At 41.6% G+C, this 21,934-nt stretch overlaps 1 protein-coding gene across 2 annotated transcripts in view; it reads left to right on the forward strand.

The window, feature by feature from the left end:
- Positions 1-19,465, forward strand: part of srgap3 (SLIT-ROBO Rho GTPase activating protein 3) — a 69,955-nt gene extending 50,490 nt beyond the window's left edge. Inside the window, exons 9-22 of one of the 2 annotated variants that reach the window (XM_084348137.1) lie at positions 602-799; positions 1,056-1,140; positions 4,394-4,421; positions 5,582-5,684; positions 7,259-7,319; positions 7,952-8,029; positions 8,130-8,264; positions 8,805-8,910; positions 10,445-10,672; positions 10,829-10,902; positions 13,368-13,548; positions 13,650-13,799; positions 13,904-14,219; positions 15,999-19,465. In XM_084348137.1, the coding sequence (XP_084204263.1) occupies positions 602-799; positions 1,056-1,140; positions 4,394-4,421; positions 5,582-5,684; positions 7,259-7,319; positions 7,952-8,029; positions 8,130-8,264; positions 8,805-8,910; positions 10,445-10,672; positions 10,829-10,902; positions 13,368-13,548; positions 13,650-13,799; positions 13,904-14,219; positions 15,999-16,445 (2,190 nt within the window). In that variant the 3' untranslated portion in view covers positions 16,446-19,465. Of the gene's footprint in view, positions 1-601; positions 800-1,055; positions 1,141-4,393; positions 4,422-5,581; positions 5,685-6,170; positions 6,202-7,258; positions 7,320-7,951; positions 8,030-8,129; positions 8,265-8,804; positions 8,911-10,444; positions 10,673-10,828; positions 10,903-13,367; positions 13,549-13,649; positions 13,800-13,903; positions 14,220-15,998 lie in introns of both variants that reach the window. The other variant, XM_084348138.1, reaches the window with a different exon arrangement.
- Positions 19,466-21,934: the final 2,469 nt, after the last annotated feature.

Here is a 21,934-nt window from a genome sequence, read left to right on the forward strand (position 1 = left end):
GTTTTCTACAAAGTATTATGTGCAATTGTCAATTGTGTGATGAAGAGAAGACTTTCTCATTAAGAGCGGCAGACACAAAGGTGCAAATGGAGGTGATAATAACCAGGACCTGTTAGACTCTCCTGTGCCAGTGGCTCTGCCTCTTCCGTGTCTCCCCGAGTCTTCTGCTCTGGAGGATAATGGACGAGCCGTGCCATTACTGGCAATGAGCTTTATCAATCTCAGCCCTAGACAAAAAGCCTCCTTCAGTAATTTCATGTCAAATTTTTAATCTTTGCCAGACTCTCTTCATTTTCATGTCTTTTTCTGATGTATGCCTGACCTGTGGGTTACTCTGGATTGACATTTGGATGCTGCGTGTTGTCAATTCAGTGCAATTCAAGGTCATTTATTGTTCAAGGGTCTATTTGTCTTTGATATAAATATTCTAGTGCTGTAAATCACTCGCTCTCGCCCTTGAAATGTCACCAGTTACTTTGTTTCTGTCCAGGCTTTGAAAAAAATAGGCTCCACTCTCACAAAAAGAAAAATATGACCAAGACTGAGGAAAATACAAGGCCTCATTTGTCATCTTCATTTCTGTTTTCCTCCATCTGTGCAGGTGAGGAAGACCTTGGATGCCACCATGCAAACGCTGCAGGACATGCTGACGGTGGAAGACTTTGACGTGTCGGATGCCTTCCAACACAGCCGCTCCACTGAATCCATTAAGTCTGTGGCCTCCGAGACCTACATGAGCAAGCTGAACATAGCCAAGAGGAGGTCGAACCAACAGGAAACTGAAATGTTCTACTTTTCAGTGAGTCCATGACGATTTCGATCTGTCAGTCAGTCCAAACTGTTATTGGCTGCTCTGAAGTGGAGCTCTGCGCGGCTTTTCAAAATCAAGCCATCAGTCATCATTTCCACACGCTCTGAAAATAGAAATTAAATTAAAACTAGAACAGATTGGATTGCTGATTTGAGCTGAATTGACGCTGAATGTTTGACTGGGCTCATGTTATATTGGATTAGTGCTGCTGCTCACTCTCCGTTTCCTCCGTCTCTCTCTGTAGAAATTCAAGGAGTACCTGAATGGCAGTAACCTCATCATTAAGCTGCAGGCCAAGCATGACTTACTGAAGCAGACGCTGGGTGAAGGTAAGGAGTCTCTTCTCTTCATCTGTCTTTTAAAGGGACAGTTCACCCAAAATTCTCGAATGTAATGTAACTAGATGGCAGTAGTTCACTACATAACTAGATGGCACCAGATAATCCTCATTGTGAGCAGTTTCATGTAGGAGCTATTTTCTTTAGACTGAACTACATCCCTCGATAAAGTGGACGGAATATTTTTTTTATTTTTGAGATCACAACAAAAACACCCAGGATAAGTTAATCATGGTGAATTTCCATTCACGGGATAATCTTGAATATCGTCACATGAGTGACTTGGAAAAGCTGTGTAGCTCAACAAATACACTCCCGTCTTGACGGCCTGAGATATTTTTAATTGCAACAAAGGGAAGCCCACACGTTTCCAGTCATTCCAAAATCCTAAACCTGTTACCATGAACGAAGGCTCTACTTGCCCACTGTAACCCCACAAAAACAGTTCAATCTTGTGTGTGGAAATAAATGTAAGAACGACAGGGAGATAAGGTGCCCACCACTTATTTATCCTTTATTTATGCAGGAGGATCTTGTCATATATGATTACCTCATTTAAAATTTGTATTGATAACATTCAGACTAAATGTGGCATTTAATCTCCCACTTCTGTTGCATTCACATCACAACGCCACTGTTGTTCGAATCATCTGCCCCCTTTAGTGGTTGACAGTTTGTTGCATTAGCTAACGTTGCTAACCCTAGCTAGCTACTGTTAACATCACGCTAGCCGGCTAACGTTAGGCAGTAGATGTGTGTCTGTGATGCAATAAAAAATACTTTTGTTTCTCAACAATGTTTTAGTGCTATTTTTATTTGTTCATTTTAGGTATATTTTGATAAATATCGGAACAATATCAAGAATTATGTTATTCAGGAGACATGACATTTTCATATCGCCCCATGCCTACCTGCCAACGGTATCACCACGCAGACGGAAGAGAGCATCTACTCATGGACAAGAGGCTCAAGCTTCCTCTCAAGCGCAGGATGTAAACACTAATCGCGTCATCCTTGGCTCAACTAAAATTAGTTTAATAAGCTAGCCTCTCATCCATGAGTAGATGCACATGTTACTTTTGTGTAGTGACACGGTCAAAATAAAGTTGACAGTCATTCCTGTTTTTCCACAAGCCGAGTGCCATCTAGTTCCATCACATCAGACATCTCCACAGATGATATCTCAACAACTCACACCTAAATAATCTAGATGGATAAATAGCAGTACAGGTAAGAGTAGAAATATGTACAGTATTTTTGATTTTGAGGTCAACTGTAACTATATAATAGCATGCACCTGACTTTGTGTTTTGTCTCAGGAGCTGGCCACAGCTCCGTGAAAATCGCTGCCTTCATGGTTATAGGATGCAGGTCTTATCTAAAAAGCAGCAGAGAATGAGGTATAGAAGACTACAAAGACAATGATTTTAGTTTTAAGGAAGCTGGAAGGAAAATGAGGAAATGAGAGTTAATATTCAAATAGAAAACTATCACACCAAAAGCAGATCATGTCTACTTTGAGGTATCCATTTCCCCATTCTACTTATCTCCATCGGTTAAAGCATTACCGGTCAGTCTCTGTACGCCATAGCCGCAGGGAGGGTTTCCATTTCCAGGATGTAAGGGAAAGGCTTCCCTCCGCCCCTCCCTCCCCCAGGGGTCCCCTTGTCACCTCAGCCGTGAACAGTTTATGCCCAATCAATCAGCAGGACCAGACCAGGGCCCGTTTCTGCAGCTGCTCCTGCATCAGAGGTTCAGCTAATAGAAAAAGGCATCAGGCGCAGACAGCTGAGGCCTTGTGACACACATGCATATTTTCAGATTTCACACCTTTGAATCAAGTCTTACTTAGAAATGATTTTGCTCTGCGGAGCTTTTAAGACGCCCTTGTGATTCCCCCTGAGCTCTGCGGCGAACTGCATTCTTTAACACTCATAAACACTCCCGTTATAGTTCATATTAATCTCTGGACAGATCTGTTTGTGTGTCCACGGTGGAGCAGCTGAGAGTCTATGAACATGGCATATGGTGTCTCCAGGTACCACCCATGTTTAATTATTCAGGTGATCAATCAGGGCTGGGTCGTGCTCATTAGCTCGTTGCTTCACACCCAAAATAGCGTGCCTGTGTATGTGCGTGTTGGTTTACGGGCGTGACAGAGGGAACAAGATGAGACTGGTGGGTGCCACATGGCGTTTGCATCTTGCTGCATGTATTAATAAAAACATAATGTCAAGCATTGGCGCCAGACAAGATGGTGCCAGGATATCTGCCAGCCCTCGTTTCCCCGTTCAGGAGACACCAATTCCCTTGTTCAGTGAATTTGATTTGTGCTTGTCACCTTTTATGTTTGTATGAAAAGCTCTCAATTCCTGAGGGTGCGCTGGCACTTTTGGATATAAAATTAGAAGAAAATCAACATAGACTTTCTTTGCTCATGCTTGAGAAACTGGGTGTAATTTTGAGGTTGGGTGGTCAGAGGTAGATGGGGCTATCACTCAGAGGAATGATGTCTGGGAAATGTGCTGTTGTTTCTTCACATGAATGCTCCAGAGGACGCGTCCCATCTGCCAGAATGATGTGTTGAGAAATGGGTTAGCCTTTGCTCTTTCTGTCCATTGTTAGCTGGAGTAAAGAAATAATGTTGGAATGCTTTGGTGCCATTGTTGCTTTTTTTTTTTTTGCTTTTTTTTGTATATTGACTCCCGTCCAGTTGATGCAGTCACTGGCAGACAAAGATAATCTCTTAATTACTCTCAGTTCATAAACAAAAGCAGGGTCATCCAAGCGGTTATTCCCTGTTTTAAGGATGTCTGTTATGGTATAGCTGAGTTTGGCTGTTTTCTTTAAAAATCCTCAGTGTATACGCCTATAACATGTGCGTGTGTTGTTGAAAACCCACAACAAAAGGCTCAGTGAACCAGCACAGACATTGCTCAGTGTCACAACTGATGGACCCCTCCCTCCCCAACATATACACACTGCAGCCGTCACCACCCCCTTTTCTTTGCTCCGCTGAGAGGAGGTCTATAACCCCACGGGGTCCTCTGGCTCCCCTGAGGTTTTCAGCGATGACTGCTCAATGGCTTTGTCCGATGAATGGTGTTAGCACTGCTCCATTCATCGTTCTCTCAATAGTCATGTTGTCTCTCATCAAACCCTTCAGTGACGGTGGCCACTGCAGTCTGTATAATACGCACAACAAAGATTTAACACGTCCCTCTTGTGTTTTGTTTTTCCACAGGGGAAAGGGCCGAGTGTGGAACCACAAGGTACGGTGTCCTTTGAAATTCCTGCCTTTCGGTCATGAAGCATCTGCTTGTACCATTTTTTGACGTTGTTAGATTTTATTTAAAGGTTTTTTTTTGTAAACATTGAAAATGTAGTGTAGGAATAACAGATTTGAAGTTATCTATGTATTACATCGAAGAGATATTTACTGACGTTAGCACGCTATTTTTTTTATTACTCCTGTGCTAGCTATGTAAACACCAACACTCCACAGTCACCGCCTGGGCTGAGCTAACTAGCTAACTGCAGCTACAGTTGGCAGCAGTTAGCGGTTATTCTGGTGATACAGTTTGCTGCCCCCCTATTTGTTTTGAGTATGAATTCGACAGGTGCCCAGTACTAACATACTGCACCCTGAAATTATAAAAAAAAATACAAATCATATGTTATATGTACTGAATATATTATTTATGATTACAATGCATGGTTTTAAATACTGCAGTCATTGAATGTCAGTCAGTGTCTAAACAAAGGCCACGCTCATTATGTTTTATAAACATAAAATGTATGTTAATTGGCATGACTTAGCCACGTATTTGTAGTTTATGTTGTACTTTCCATAAGTGCATGCTCGCACACGCATGCTGTTGCTCTCTTACATAAAGGATCTTCATAAATAATAAAACGACTTTCAGCTGCATCTCACTTAACTTGTCAAAATAAGTTGTGCTTGCATGTTTCATACATATGCAGGCGTTATGTTGTAATGTTGGATAAGACATTTACAGCCTTTTTGCATTTATATATATATTATTCATTGAATGACACAGGAAACATGTATTTCTAGTGAGAAATCCTGTAATTATGAGTTCCAACATGCATTTATATATGGTATGATTAGCATGAATTGCTAGCTTCAGTTCATTAATCTCTGCTTTGATTTGAGTAAGTTCAGAAGTGTTTTTACTGAAGATCCAGACCCCTCAGTATGAATTAAAAGGCCAATTTTTAATGATCAAAGACCTCGTTAATGAGACATCTCACTTTGGCTTTTTCTCAGCTTTTTAAAGATTCTTCTCTTTTTCCATCACTTTACTGAAACAACAGGTTTTTTGCTGTTTTTCCTGCTTTTGAACCTCTGTTTGGTTCAACCGTTTTTACAGAATATGGTGTTTTTTTCCCTTTGTCCATCATCTCCCAGGCCCCCCACACTTCCCCCTAAACCACAGAAAATGCGGAAGCCTAGGCCTCGCTCCATGTATAACCATAAGCTGTTTAACGGCAATATGGAGACCTTCATCAAGGTACCCTGTGGTGGTGGTGTGTGACTGAGCGGCCCTTGTGGAACAGGAGGGGAAGGCAGCTTGAGCCTTCGCTCTCATTCTCTTCCTCACTTTGGCCTTCTGTTCCTCCCTCTTCCAGCTGCCCTTGATCATGATATAACGCCTCTGTTTAACCTCTAATCCTCCTCCTCCCTTCCGTGGCTCTGCCAGTGCAGACAGAGCTGCAGTCAGCTGTCTCTTTTTTCCCCTCCAGAACAATTTACCATCTCTGGCTTTATTTCTAAATCCAGTCGCCCTGTAGACGACTGAGAGGCAGGAGACAGCAGTGGGTCTGCTTTGTCCCTCACTGCATCCAACCCTCAACTGCATCTCTGCAGCTTTCCTATCGCCGGTCCCTTTGCTTAGCCTTCTTTAACCTCCACAGGGGTCATTTGTTATCTGAGCTTTTCTAACTTTGTGCTTCTCTGCTTCCTCTGCTACTTTGTGCCTTGCTGCTTTCTGTCCCAGAGGAAGAAGGAATGCCCGTACCCGCATTCAGGTACCTCTGTTGTTCGAGAGTATAGGTCAGGGCACAAGGGCACTATAACATTTAAACTAATAGTAGAAAATATACTACTGCTGGAGCTACACTTGCATGCTGCTAATTTTCTGTATGTATTCTGTGACATCAGGTTGTTAATTGCAATTTCTTGTGTTTTGTGTGTTTTGAAATGCCCATTGGATTTGCTTAATAAATGTATATTAGATTTTGTAAAAAAGGAGTATTTGAATTGTCCTGTCTTGCACGTCTTTAATTAAAGGAGACATATAATGCTCATATTCAGAATTATAATTTTGTTTTGGGTTATTACTAAAACACAGTAGGTTTACATGCTTTAATGCTCAAAAAACACATCCGTTTTCTCATACTGTACAGTGCTGCAGCTCTGTATTCCCCCTCTGCCTGAAACGCTCTGTTTTAGCTCCTGTCTCTTTAAGGCCAACCCCCTCCTGAATACCCACGCTGCTCTGATTGGTCTCCTCACTCACGCCTGACCCAGCACCGATAATAACAACAGAGCAGTTGTGCTAAATAAATTCTTACTAGCTGCTAGGCATAAATTATGCAAATGTTCGACTCTGTGATGTAATTTGATGTCACAAAGTCACAGAATTAAAGGAGAGACTACTGACGAGGCGTTTCAGGAGCAGTGTTTTCTGTGGGAATGAAGAGCTTCTGTTAGTCCGGACTTTGACCTTTTTAGCTTTCAGGATATTTTACGTGCACAAGAACATATAAAACAAACGCACAATAGGTCTCCTTTAACATGAATTAGAAAGAAAAAAACGTTATGGTCTAAATGACTTCAGCACCAACACAATAAACTACGTTGAAATTTTAGCAATTATACATTACCTCACAATTTTTTATCTACATTATGTTCTGTAGGAAAGGAAAAAGTTTTTTTACCGGACAATATGTAGGTCGATGGCAATATATCTGTGATAGGATCCATAACAGTTGGGCTCTACTTTTAGTCTCATTTTATTTCTTGCAATTTTTTGTCTTGTCTTTTCTGTATTTATTCATGTATTTCATCATGATTGCATTGCAGGATTCAGGTCAACCAATCCCACTTGTTGTCGAGAGCTGTATCAGATACATCAATCTATACGGTGAGTCTGGCATTATGCCGCTGTGGCAACTACTCCTTGAATGAAAGGGCAGACAAAGAAAGCAAACTACAGAGTCCTTTGAAAACTCCTACGGCCTCATATGAATTGACAGCAGCTTTTGGACGAGGTCATCTATTTCCACAAATAGCCGCAGGTACAGAGACTGACCTGCTCTCCTCGCCACCTTTGTCTCCAAGGCACTCAGCTGCCTGCCAGTAATTTGACAAGCTCATAACAATAGATCACACACAGAGAGTTTTGAAAGTCCCATCGGTCTTTGTTTAGTGAGTTCAGCCACCCTTCCTCCCCTCTCTCTTTATAACTCCTCCCTGTCTACCTTCACATCTGTCTTCGGCTCATTGCTGTAGCCTGCAGGCCTTTCCCCTGGATCTGGACCTAATGAAACTCCAGAAAACTGATTAGGAGCCCTCTAACTGGAACCATATGCTGCAGCCTCACTGAGGGGCCCTCTCATGGAAAAATACGCATCTCCCCTTTTATTACTAGATTACATTTCCTGCTCTGTGTTATGTGTTTCCAATTGGCTTTTCATGAAGCTGGCACTGGGGTTTGGAGATAATGGGAGCTAGCGTAACTATGAATCTTTAAATTCTGGGTTGTATTTCTTTCAGGCTTGCAGCAGCAGGGAATATTTCGTGTGCCGGGATCACAGGTGGAAGTCAACGATATTAAAAACTCATTCGAGAGAGGTGAGTCAAAGGAATATGCATTATATCCCCCTTTTTCATGTCACAAATACATAAACTAGATTTCGACACACTTTTTAACACACACATTCATCTTCATCAGGTGAGGACCCCCTGATTGATGACCAGAATGACCACGATATCAACTCAGTGGCAGGGGTGCTGAAGCTGTACTTCAGAGGACTGGAGAACCCTCTCTTCCCAAAGGAGCGCTTCCTGGACTTCATCTCCACCATCAGTAAGTCACGCACTGCGGCCATCACAGTCTGAGCAGATTTGTCAGAAAAAGGAAAGAGAAAACTCACCTTGCAGTTTGTTCGAAACCCACTGCAGAAGAGAAAGGCATGTGGTGCAGCACATGGAAGCAATCTTATCACCAGGGCTCTCTCTGTCTGATATTTAACAGAAAGCCAGTAGGAAGAGGAGAGCATGGGCCACATCAGTCTGCCGTGTGCGAGTTCACCACAGAACCATTTCCCCGCTGTTTCTACAGTAATAGTTTGATCACTCAGTGTGCCTTCGGGGTCTGGTGAAAGGCACGAGGGGGCATCTATTAAAGTGTCAAATAACAGCCTTCAGAATCTCCTCTGCCTCTTGCTTTTGCTCGGTTTGATCAATTTTCCTCGCTGGGATCTGGTTTATATTATATTCTAGCTGACAGTGTTGTTGTAGGATCAGTGCCCATGTATATAAAAGTTTAAAAGCCATATTTGTCTCCCATTTATTGCAGTATAAACCGCGGCTGTTACACCTCTCTATTATCCTTCTTGTGTTTCAGAGCTGGAGTCTGGAGCTGAGAGAGCGCACCACATCCAACAGATTGTTGTGACGCTTCCTCGCACCATCATCATCGTCATGAGATACCTTTTCGCTTTTCTCAATCAGTGAGTATGGCTCTCACATGTTTACATTTTAAGCCACAGGTCCTGGTGTATTTGATGTTAACTACTGTAGTGATGTGAGTAAACCATAAAGGTGCTCTAAGCATTGTTGCCATTTTAGCTAACTTCCTGACTGTTTTGCAGTTAGCAATCCCCTCCCTCCTCTCCATGTCACCACATATACGTGCAGCAATGATAACCAAACATAGCAGCAAACAGCAGGATCCTGCCCTCTGCGTGTTCACAAGCAGACAGGACCGCCTCTTTGTGCAGGTCTCTGTTCTGATTGGATAAAGTGGGCAGGGATACCACAACAATTTCTTCACTTAGAGCAACTTTAAATTTAACTTATACTGTATGTACATTTAATTATACTGAAGAAAATCCATGTTGCACAAACACAGACAACAGGTGAAAAGATCCAAGTTATTTATGGTCTCGGAAACTCATGCCTCACTGGAGCAGTATACCTGTCCTCTGATAATGGATGTTATTAATGCTCCTTTTACTGGGCTTGCCTGCAGAACATAGCGTTTGATTTCATACCCCTGCTCTTTTATAACCCCACTGACTGTTGGAGCTGTTCCAGCTGTGGCTTTACTGCTCAGCCTCAGCTCGTTGATAATGTGAGAGGACTGATTGTGACTTCCTCTTGCAGCACTGCATGATTTGGTTACCAAGAGTGGGTTGTGGCATGTGCCGGCTAAGTCGATTTGTTGAAGTGGTTGGCTGATCAGAGTGCTATTTATGCAAATGTCTAACTAAGCTGTGCCATGAAGCATGTAATACTGTACGTCAAAACTGAATTCAGTTGAAGCTGTTGACTCTGTAAGAGGTGTCTGCTAGATACTACAAGGCATTCAAATATTTAATAACTTAAAGCAGCTAAAATCAATATTTCTATTTCAACAATGGACTACATGACTATTCTGGGCCAAGAACCATCATCTGTCCAAGTTATTTTGGAAATCTGTTCAGTAGTTTTTGTGTAATCCTGCTGACAAACCAACCAGTAGTGTCCATCTAGGCTCACAGATTTTCTCCTCTGGTTCAGTCTCATTTTTAGCATCAGAAGGCATCTTTTTCAGCAAGAAAACTCTAAAAACCAGGGATCTGCCCAGCAACAAACGACAAACAAACTTAGCAACTAACTGGTGACCATAGTGGAGCACACACTTCCATTAAGAGTTGGTAGGGACCGAAAAACCGAGATATAAGGAGGGATACATGACTCCAATTAAATGATAATGTTGCTCATGTCTGCTGGATGGGTAAAGAAGCAACTATTTGCTCACACATTTGCCAAATTCACTTAAAAAAGGAGCTAATATGCCAGTATTGTGTTCACAGCTTGCTTCTGCTGTCCCCAAGTGGCCAAAAAATCAACAGAAGGGTAGCATGAGCGCAAAACTACAAAACAGGATTGAATTCTTATCATTCACAATTTAATTCACAGGTTTTGTACTACACAGACTAATATTAGAAAACAACATAATCTATACATACGGTATTTATGCTGACCTGTCCTGTCCCTCAGTCTCTCCCAGTACAGTGACGAGAACATGATGGACTCATACAATCTGGCGATCTGCTTCGGTCCAACCCTGATGCCTATCCCAGACGGACAGGATCCTGTATCATGCCAGGCCCATGTCAATGAGGTCATCAAGACCATCATCATCCACAATGAACTTATCTTTCCCAGTCTACGCGAGCTGGACGGCCCAGTGTATGAAAAGTGCATGACAGGGGGAGATGAATACTGGTGAGTATTGGCTAGACCGGGCAGTCAACATGTAAGCAAAGTACAGTTGTGTTGAGACTACAGTTCTGTTTCTAACTTGTGTTGTTTTACCAGCTGCTTACACCTTCAAGCTCCAGTGTCTACATATCAGTTCTTGCTTTCCGTTTGCTCCCACAGCGACAGCCCCCACAGTGAACCAGGAACTATTGATGAGGCTGACAATGGAACTGAACCACACACCAGTGATGAAGGTCAGTAATCATCTTTTATGAAGGAGCATTTGTATTACCCTTGTGTGTTTTAAGTCATACAGCGGTCCCATATCTCAACAAATATTTGATAGATTGGCATGAAATTGGGTATGGGCATTCATGGTTCCCAGAGGATGAATCATTCGGACTTCTGATCTTCTGACTTTACCTCTAGCACCACCAGCATGTTGACATTTGAAATGTCCTGATAGCAATTGGATGGATAGAATTAGTGCGTCCATGCCTAAAAATATGCGATTGACTCTCCTCCCATTGCCAGCAGACGAGTTTGACTTTTTGTATTTTTGTAGTGTTTCATGTTTGACATCACAAAAACTCTGGAATAAACACCCATGACTGCTGCAGACTTATTGGATGTGGGAATAAATGCAGATTGTGCCCTTTCCCAGTGATGGCAAAAACTGGATGGGTGATACTTGGCTTTAGTGATGTGTGTAGTGGGTGCAAAAGGGTTATTCCAGATATTCATGGTCCCCTCAGGATAAATTATAACAACTTTGGTGATCCCTGTGACTTGCCATCCGAGCCATCCTCAAGTCAAAAATTAGATGTGTCCAATTCTTTGCTTCATGGCCAAATACCTGCAAAACTTATAATATACCCATTAGGCTCTGTTGCTGTGTTTTGTTTTTCGTGCTAATTGGCAGAGTTTCACTAAACTAAGATGGTGAACATAAAACATTAAATATTATCGCTATTTTGAGCACGTTGGCAGGCTAACTTTAGGATTTAGCTCAAGCAGCACTGTGCCTAAATACAGCCTGCAGCTGCAGTATGGTTCTTAATCTTGTTTCTTCACACAGGCCATTTTTCCTGATTTACTGCATCTAATATTAATAGCAAAGTGAACTGCTGACCTTGCCTGTGTGCAATGCAGTCAATATCAGAGCTAGAGGAAGATGTTAGCATTATTTTCTTTGGCACTACAGTTTACATTTAGGCTTGTAAGAACCACTTCAGTTATCTATTAAGTATTGACAGCAGTTTTGCAACAGCCCCAGTCGAGGAGCGGCTAATTCCCTAATTGTGTCAGAGACAAATATGAAACAACTTCCTGGTTATTTGATCATCAAGGGGAAGTTCACATCTTAGCAAATAGTATTACATGGGTTACACATGAGAATATGCTGTATGTGATGTGACTTTAGAAGTCTTTGTGAGTAAGAAAGACGCTGGTACAGACTGATCTTTTTCATTAAGTGCTTTTAACTGAGAGGTGAGTGAGGTTTGGGCTGCAGCAGCTTACGATTGCAAAGGCTTATGTGATGTTTGGAAGCTGAAGGCAAGTTGAGTAAACAGTGTTGGCATGCAGCACGGCCTCTTTGATCTGTCTTTGTGTGTGTGTGTGTGTGTGTGTGTGTGTGTGTGTGTCTCCTCCTCTCCCTCCTCCCCTGCTCGCTCTGCTCGCTTTGTTCAGTGTTAGTCAGCAATTCTCCTGGGACTTTCTCCTTTGTGCAGTATTTCCCCAATTCTCCTCTGAGCTTTGAATGCATAACTGGGCCAGGCACAAAAGCCAAAACACAGAGAACACATGGAATAATATCTCCTGTGCTGTCAGCGAACAGGTCTGTGAAGTACGGAGTGTGTCAGGTCAGACTGGGGTGACTGTATCTCTGAGCTTCATCTGCGCTGTTGGCTGTGTTTGTAATGAGTGCTGTGGACCCTTCCTCTCTCTTCTCTTACTTGGAGAGGACAACAAAGGCTCCGGTGTTGCACTGCAGTTTCTGTAGTCGGTTCAGTCGGTGTCCTCTGGCAGTAGTCCCGTTTTCATGGAAGAAAAACATGTTTGAGCTAAATTGAGAACTAAGCAACCATGTTGTGATGAAGATACCTTTTATATTTTCATTACTTTATAATTGAAACCAAATCTGAACAGAATTGCTTTTCATGTTCATCCACTCTCACTGTAACTGTCTTTACACCAATCTGGGAGGTTTTTGCAAAATACAAACCCATGAAGTTAAGCATACGGTTAACTCTGACTGACCCCTGCTGGCTGGCTTGTTAAAAACACTGCAGACAAGACTAGGTTTTCTGTTAAATTTAGGCAAAAATCTGCTTTCATCAGAGTTGATGTAACCTAAAATAGTTATTTTCCATACAACATGTTAAAACAGTTTAGGTTGTTTGTCATACAATCACTAATTCAATAATTATTTAGGCTACAATTAAATAATTGCAAACATCTGATTTATAATTATAATATTGCATATATAGTTGTTTTCAGTACAATATGACCACACATGTTTTGAAAGTGCCATTTACACGTCACAGATTGTTTGTATTTGTACTTAATGCACCTAATAATAGTCAGGATTGTAAATGATGTTGATCAGGTCAGGAAGGAGACTGCCTTATATGTACCTTCAAGATGATGGTAGCCATGTTGGGGTCCATGAGGTAATTTTTTTGTAGACAATTTCTTTGTCTGTTTATGTTTTCAGAGGTTGAACAGATCGAAGCCATCGCTAAGTTTGACTATGTGGGACGCACTCCCAGGGAGCTGTCCTTCAAGAAGGGAGCCTCCCTGCTTCTGTATCATCGGGCATCTGAGGACTGGTGGGAGGGCCGCCACAACGGCGTAGATGGCCTCATCCCCCATCAGTACATTGTAGTACAAGACCTGTGAGTAACAGCATCATCAGTGAAGCTGACAACACTGTAATAGACTACTCTTGAATGAAGTTACATTCAGTATTTCTTACTTGTTGTCTCTGCTCTTTCAGGGATGATGCTTTCTCAGATAACCTCAGCCAGAAAGCAGATAGTGAAGCAAGCAGCGGACCACTGCTGGATGATAAGGGTTCATCCAAAAATGATGCCCCGTCACCATGTGAACAGTCACCTGATTACAACTTTGGAGGAGTCATGGGGAGGTGGATACAATTAAGATTAACAACTTCCTTGATTTTAAAAGTTCTGGTGATGCTATTGATGAGTTTGCTCTTCGGTCTGATCTCTCTCTGATCCCTCTCCACAGGGTAAGGTTACGGTCCGATGGAGCTGCAATCCCGCGTCGTCGGAGTGGCGCAGACACCCACAGCCCAACCAGAGTGGCTGACACTCCGCCAAGGGCTGCAGCCTGTCCCAGCAGCCCTCACAAGGTGTCCATCAGCAAGGGTCGAATGGAGAGCCCAGAAAAGAGGCGCCTTGGCACTTTTGGCAGTGCTGGAAGCATTAACTACCCAGACAGGAAGGCCTATCCTGAGGGTCACCCGCTGAGACCGGTTCCAGGGGCCACTCGTCACAGCAGCCTCGGGGATCATAAATCACTGGAGACTGAAGCTCTGGCTGAGGTAAGGATGAGAAAGTGTTCTCTTTTGGGTTGATTTGTTTACATATATATATATATATATATAAAAACACACACATAAACAGTATATATATATGTGTATATATATATATATATATATATATATATATGCTCAATGGTCTCAGTTCTTGATATGAAGTGTCAGGTAATTATAGCATATAAGCCGATTGGAAAGAGTTGGTGTAGAGCCGAGGTCCCTGATGTAGCTGTCAGTCTGAAAGCAGCAGCTGGGGCCAGGAGTAAATGTCAGGGCCAGACTGCAGCTGCAAGATAGACACACCTCAAGGACGCTGAGGCCTGGAGCTGAATAACAAGAGCACTGAAGGTTCGGCACCAGATTCTCCTCGTCGGCTAATGGCTGCAGTATATTAGAGCCGAACACAATCAAATGTACTTCAGCTTGACTAGAACGGACGGGATCTGATGGATCTTTTCACAACAGGATACAGTGTATAGAATAAAATGTTTCAAAAGTAACATTTTCACATTGTTCCAAGTTGATAAAAAATCTCATAGTTGTAAAAACAAAAAGGTTGAACTGATAGAGAAGCCCAATAACAAGACCACACTGCTGTAGTTGTTTTGCATGTTCTGTTTTTATGTATTTTTTGGCCGTGTCATGGCTTTATTGATCGGACAGCCTTGAGAGGGGATGAGAGAGAGGGGGAATGACGTGCAGAAAAAATTAAAACCATATAGTCTAAATCTTACACTGTCTAGTCTTGTATACTGTATATAGTATTTAAGGCCCTGTCCATGCATACACAGGTATTTCTTAAAACATTCTGGCCTTTCATACACACATAACGGCATTTTAGGTCACTGAAAGCGGATATTTTGGAAAACTAAATCCAGGGTGAAGATATTCAGAAACAGTATTTACATCTAGAAGTGCAAGAAATTAGATTTTTTTTTAATGATGAAGCTGACACCCACATTTACTTGCTAATTGGGTCTTATCAGTGTATGTAGCATCACTGGCAAATATGAACTTGAGAGTATCCATCCATCCATCCATCCATCCATCCATCCATCAATTATCTTCCACTTATCCGGGGTTGGGTTGCAGAGGCAGCAGGCTTAGTAGGGTATTCCAGACCTCCTTCTCCCCAGCAACACTTTCCAGCTCCTCCTGGGGGATCTCAGGTGACCGGGGCTCAGACTCAGAGTATGAGTTCTGATATTGTGGTGGTGTATTTGAGTTTGTACACTGGAATGGAATGGATGTTGTATTGTTTATATTTAGAAAGACACCAACAGACATTGATAATACAATCATGGATAAAATAGAAAAAAAAAATGCTGACAATAAAGATATCATGATTCTGGAGGATTCTGTGAAGACCAATCATGTTTCATTGCCTCATCAATTTGTCCTTTTCTCAGGAAAAACTACCAGTTGCCTTGGTGACAGCCCTGGTACCTATAACATATAACCATTCATAATATTTTCTCCAACCAACCAACCAACCAACCAACCAGCCACCCAGAGTATAGAATCTGCTTCCTGTTTGGTTCCCACGTGATTGGTGTAGGGGAATGATCATGTGATATGAGCTGTCGTGTGTTAGTAGAGACAGATTATTTCTGAAATGGAACTACAACGCTAATCAAGACGGAGATCATTCTCATTCAAAGCCTTTTCAAAAAATACTTGTGTACACGTGGACTAGGCCTAAGAAGCTAAAACTTGCACACACCGGGTATGTTCCTGTAAGTGTCACTGGGTAATATTCTTGATTGTTGTGTCCTCATCTCCCAGGACATAGAGAAGACCATGACAACAGCACTCCATGAGCTACGTGAGCTGGAACGACAGAACACCGTTAAACAGGCCCCTGATGTGGTCCTTGACACCCTGGAGCCCATGAAGAACCCAGTCAGCTCTGAGCCCGGCAGCCCGCTGCACACCATCATGATCCGTGACCCGGATGCAGCCATGCGGCGCAGCAGCAGCTCCACCTCTGAGATGATGACCACTTTCAAACCGGCTCTCTCCGCTCGGCTGGCTGGAGCTCAGCTACGTCCCCCACCCATGAGGCCAGTGCGCCCCTCTCCCACCCAGCACCGCTCGAGCAGCTCCAGCTCATCAGGAGTTGGTAGCCCTGCTGTAACTCCCACAGAAAAGATGTTTCCAAGTAACACCACAGCTGCTGGTTCTAATGTGAATGCATCCGGCGACGCTGGGGATAAGTCTGGTACCATGTAGCGAAGGTGGAATCTGTTAGGTGGGGTGGCTGTAAAGCTTTTGGAAATGGGTGCTGATGTTTGAAAAGCAGATGTGGATATTTCCCTCTGTTTTCTGCTGACTTAATATTCAGGAAGCTCCTGAAACGAGCCTGCAGTGTGTTATCATGGTGATGGAAGAAGCTGTCGAGGCGTGATAGCATAAAGCTCAACTCTCTTTGAAACTTGATTTAACTGCAGAAAATGTGTATAAGAATACTTCAGTTTTACCTCAGTTTCAACAAAAAAAAATCTGCTCAGATACAATGAATGCAAGTGAAGCAATACTTGTGTGAAATTTGGTATTAAGTCTCCACCCGGCACACATCGTCCAGCGGATGTTTCAGTCACTCCTCCTGGTGTGTATGAAACACCAAGTCTGGACGGGTGTGTGAACATTCAGGCTGAAATACCATGTCTGTTTACCATTTAGGTCACAGGCCTTATGGCTGTACATACAAACTTACTTGAAGTCGCCATGCTTTCTGTTTGTACTATAACACAGTGGATGTTCAGCAAAGTAACAACTTAGTGACAATATATACGTCTGCATGCAGGGTTTGGAGAAAATACGGAAAATGTTAATGATTTGCATCAGTGAGAGATTTGTAATGATGTGGGATTTTAGCAAACGTAAAATATTCGTTTGAAACCTAATTTCAAAGTGAAACAAATGTTATACTTTCAATCTGCCAAATTGGTACTCTAGGTAAAAGCATCCCGGCATGAAGATAAACTATTAGATATTACTAATCAGAACTTTACAAAGCAAGTCACCTCCCATTGTCACGTACGGTTGGACGGTGGGCAGACTTGACGTGGCTGTCTCCATGTGTTTTCTATGTCCTGTATATGAAATGCAGAAAACTAATGCACCAACTAATGTAGGAATCCTGTGGTAAACCTGTACATAATAATATAGGTAGTCATTTTTTTTAAGTGTTAATCGTGTACAGGCTAAAATGAAAAAGGCAAAGGGTCGGCTGTGAATGGCACTTGTGAAGATCATAATCCACCTTTTCATCACCTTTAGTAAAGTGCAAACATATTCTTTGGCTGTAAAATAGAGTTCAGATCATTTACCTTGTACTGTGTGAGTAGAACGCATCTGGTTAATTGTACTGTAGAAAACTGATTGCTGTTGAACAGACAACAAAGGCTGAGTAAGTAAACGCTTTCTCCATTGACGCGCACAGTTCATGAAACTGGAGCTGTTGCCTCTTCAATTCTAATTCTGGTGATTTTTATTATTGGATAAGACATGTTGAAACGTTCGCTATGACAGTTCCTCTTCCTCAAATTTAAAACGTGATACTCACCCAGAGGAACCTGACGGTACATGTTGTGACATACTGATATCACAGCTGTTTCTTTCCTTCCTGTTGATAGATACAGTTACAGATAGATACAGGAAGAAAACTAAATAGAGAACATTTCAGCGTTTATATCTACTGTACCTCCCCGGTCCAGAGACCTTGTTATCCGCATCCCAAAGAGCCTGCTCTGTTCTGCATGTATTGCGCTGTAATGTCTGACTCATATCCTGGGGCAGTTTATCAATGGCTGTATGTGGTGCCTTGCCTTGGTGGAACGCACAAATAAATTCGATATTGGATGTTTTTTTTTTCTGTAAGAAGTGGGCCTTAACATTTATGGGGATGAATTAAGCTGCTTGCTGCAGTTGCTAAAATAGAAGTAACAGAGATTAATGCTTGACTGAGCAAAAGAAACTTCAATATTAGCATGTAAACCAGGTCCTGAATCCACTGTCAGTCTGTACAATCTGCAGTGGTACTGAGATAATAACTGTAAACTGTTGCCAATGGGTTGTTTGCTTTTTATTTGTCACAGACTGACAGATCTATAAATGTCCAGGGCTGGAGGATAGAGGACTCCTACAGCAGGAGCATGTAGCGCTCACATCCTCTGCTGGCTCCTGCTGGTATTGCCTCTTGTTACATCACTTTAAATGGGCATTATGAGTATGATCTGGAGCTGATACTACAACCACAAAGCTCACCCATACAGTTCTGTTTGTCTGTCCTGGTTACAGTTTTGCACCTGTTGAAAGCTATGAAGACAGTTTTACAAACGAAAGTGCATATGTTTATTGAAATACAAAGAAAGAACACACATTTCAAAGGGTGGAATTCTCATCGTTATATTTAACTAGACTATTTTATTTTAATTTATAGACACTTGTGTAAGTGGAGCAGAAAATTTGAGTGCCTTTTGTGCACAACATCGATTTTTATTGGACTTTTATATTTACTTTTTTAACTGTATTAGTTGTCATGTTTGTTATAAACTGATGTTGCTTTTTTATCTTTACTTTCTATTGCTACTCAAACCACCGTAAGGACTACGTTGTGTAAAGATATTCCTCTCGTGAATTACTGAAGAATCATCATGAAATGCTTGTCTGTGTTCAGGTGATCGCTGAAGAGTAAGAGTTATAAAATACTGCTGTATACACGATCTACTGGTGAAGTTCAGTAGAGTCATCTCAGAATTTTTCCTTCATCTCTTTTGTTTTTATCCGTGTGAACTGCCTGTGCTGTGGTTGAGCCGTAACTCTTCTCATTCAGCTCTTTCCCTTTCAAAGCAAAATCGTTGCAGTATTGTTGGAAACAGCGGGACTGATGTGGACCCTCTCAGTGCAGAGGTCATGAGGCACTTGGTGCTCTCTCCTTTTCCCTACATGTGATGTTACGCTGGCGTTTTCTTTCCTGGAATGTGTGCTGAAATGGATAACACTGTTTGTCTGCTGACATGAGAAGACATTAAGTTAATATTCAAAAGGGACATCAGACTGAGTTGTGTTGTGGGGACCGGAGTGTGAGTTGCTGTCACACTGTTTACCTTCTCTTTAATTGTTTGTCTAGTGATGCTGTTTGTTGATGAGTGTCTGGTTGGTTGAAACCCTGTGATGTAATGTACACCATACCACTGACTGGATGTTGAAAACCCCTGCGTCCAAATAAAACCATTATTGCTCTGTGATCTGGATGTACTGAGTGACTTCCTTATTCATTTGTGGTGACAAAAGGCTGATCTGGAATCTGGTTGTGAACAAAAGAGATATAAAATAAACAGTTTAGTAATGGAGACATTTTGTTCTGTTCTCACTTTCACATCATCTAGTTTAAAGCCTCTAAAGAGCTGTTTTAAATTTTTCCCTATGATATCAAAGGAGACATATTATGCTCATTTTCAGTTTCATGTATTTATTTTGGGTTTACTACAATTACTGTTGTGGGTTTCCTGCTCTAATATTTAGAAAACACTGCAGTTTTCTCATACATTACAGTGCAGCACTGTGTTCACCCTCTGTTTTAGCTCTTGTCTCATGAAAAGCCCAGTCTGCTGGAGTTTTAGCTTCCACTTAGCTGCACTTCTACCATAAATATCACAACAAATGCCACATATAAAACAAAAACTTCACCACCGGACATATAAACAAAGGCATATGATCTGTATTATAAAATGTGGTGGTAAGTTCACACAGTTTCTCTTGACTGTCTCTTGTTATTACACGTTAGTCAAACATCACAGTGAACTCGTTAAATAGGCTGGCCTACAAATCAAACAGTGAGAACATAAAACATGGCAAAAGTTACATCTTTCAAGTTTGGAGTCGGGTCAAGTCAGACTGCTGCTATTGATCTGTTCTTCAGCTTGTGAAGTCGCTGTAGCAGCCAGGTCGTAAAACGCCCACACACAATCCCATAGTTGTCCAGTGCATTTCCATCAAAAATAAAGTTTGTCAAAGATAATCAAAACTGTTCTCACTCTGACATAAAGTTCATGGAGGAACTTGTCGATTTAAGCAAGAAGCTGATTGTGAAAATGGGTTTTCAGGGCCTCTAAATACAAGGAAATTGATTCCCATGTAACCCCACATTAAAATTATCATTATTACATTTTATAGCAGGCATAAACATTTAAAAACGGGGACTGCACGTGCCAGGTAATGCACATCAATAATGAGCTATGTTTACATTTGTAAATAATAGTTTGAATGGAAGAGAGAAGAAGTGAACGATTATTAAAGGATATTGCAGTAAAAAGAAAGAAAGAAAGAAAGAAAGAAAGAAAGAAAAAGAAGAAAGGCATCAGCAGATACAAAATGAGCTGACTCCTTTGACAAGAATAATTTAATGGCAAACATGTACCAGAGTCTGTAGTTCATTCTGTAGCCACATGATGGAGAAACTGCAGCAGAGAAAGTGTAAGATGAACATGATGATTACATGTAGAGTGCGTAGTCAGCACTGCGTTGGTTACGCAAAGGATTAGGAATGCGTGTTGTAATGACGACTACACAGATATCACAGTTTTGCATAAATTAGATGATTACATCTCCCTTTGAAATTGGCTTTCAAGTCCACTGGTCAGGGAGTGTTAAACCTGCAGCTCGCACTGCTGGTGCATAAACAAAATTCAATTTGTTCCACCTGAGAAACTCCTGTTCAACAAGAAGAGGTCAAACAAGCGACTGTGCTCACGTTTTGCATTAGTCTGGAAGGTGTACCATTTACTAACAAGCAAGGATCTTTCAAAGAGCTGGAAACGGGCTTTTAAAGAGGTCTGTGTAGAGACAGACTCTTTAACGTGACACATTAAGTCACAAAATCAATCATGAATGTCCACATGTTGAGGTTTTGAGGTCACATCTGAAACAAGTGGAGCAATTTTATCTTCTCAGATGGAGTGTAAGTGATAATTACGCTGATATTTTCTTTACTAACAATGAGGATCTAAAGAATGTGTATTGGAGAGTAAGTACATGACATGAGAAAAGACATGGATGGACAAGGATGTTAAATTACACAGTTAACCAGAATGGCACTCAGTAGAGTGCGTACCTCCTTTGTGGAAATCCTTTCTGTAGTTTTTGTGTAATCCTGCTGACAAACCAACCAACTGATGGACACGGGTCTGTCAAGCCATGACAGGATGTGTTTAGTGTAAAGGTAAACTAGAAAAAGATCTTATAAATTATTTATATTACTTAGAAAGAAAAGGACCCAACAACAAACAAATCAGTTACTTCCTTCTTTTTTACTTCATTTTCTGCCTCTCTAGAATGACTTATGTTTAATCAATGACGAACAGCTGCTACTGCCGGTTTTGAAAAATAAGTTGCGTAAGCCCTCTCCGGTGGCCTAATTTGGCTTATCTTCTATTATAATTAATACGCAAATGAGAGTAAACACTTCATCAAGACATAATCTCTTTGTAAGAGTCACAGCTGAACAAAAGTATCATGACTTCCTGTTTCAACCTTCACTGTCTTCTCTGACTTTAGCTTAGCTAACATCAAAATGATTAACGGGAGAGCAGATACATCCTTCAATTAAAATCCCCCCATAGGACCACCGAGCAAGATCATCCATTTTCATATTCAGAGTAACAAATGGAAGTCGTGTTTCATTTAATGTTTCACATCTTTCCATATCTTGTGCACAG

The sequence above is a fragment of the Pagrus pagrus genome (assembly GCF_965226575.1).
Source record: "Pagrus pagrus genome assembly, chromosome: 3".
Classification (NCBI taxonomy): Eukaryota; Metazoa; Chordata; class Actinopteri; order Spariformes; family Sparidae; genus Pagrus; species Pagrus pagrus.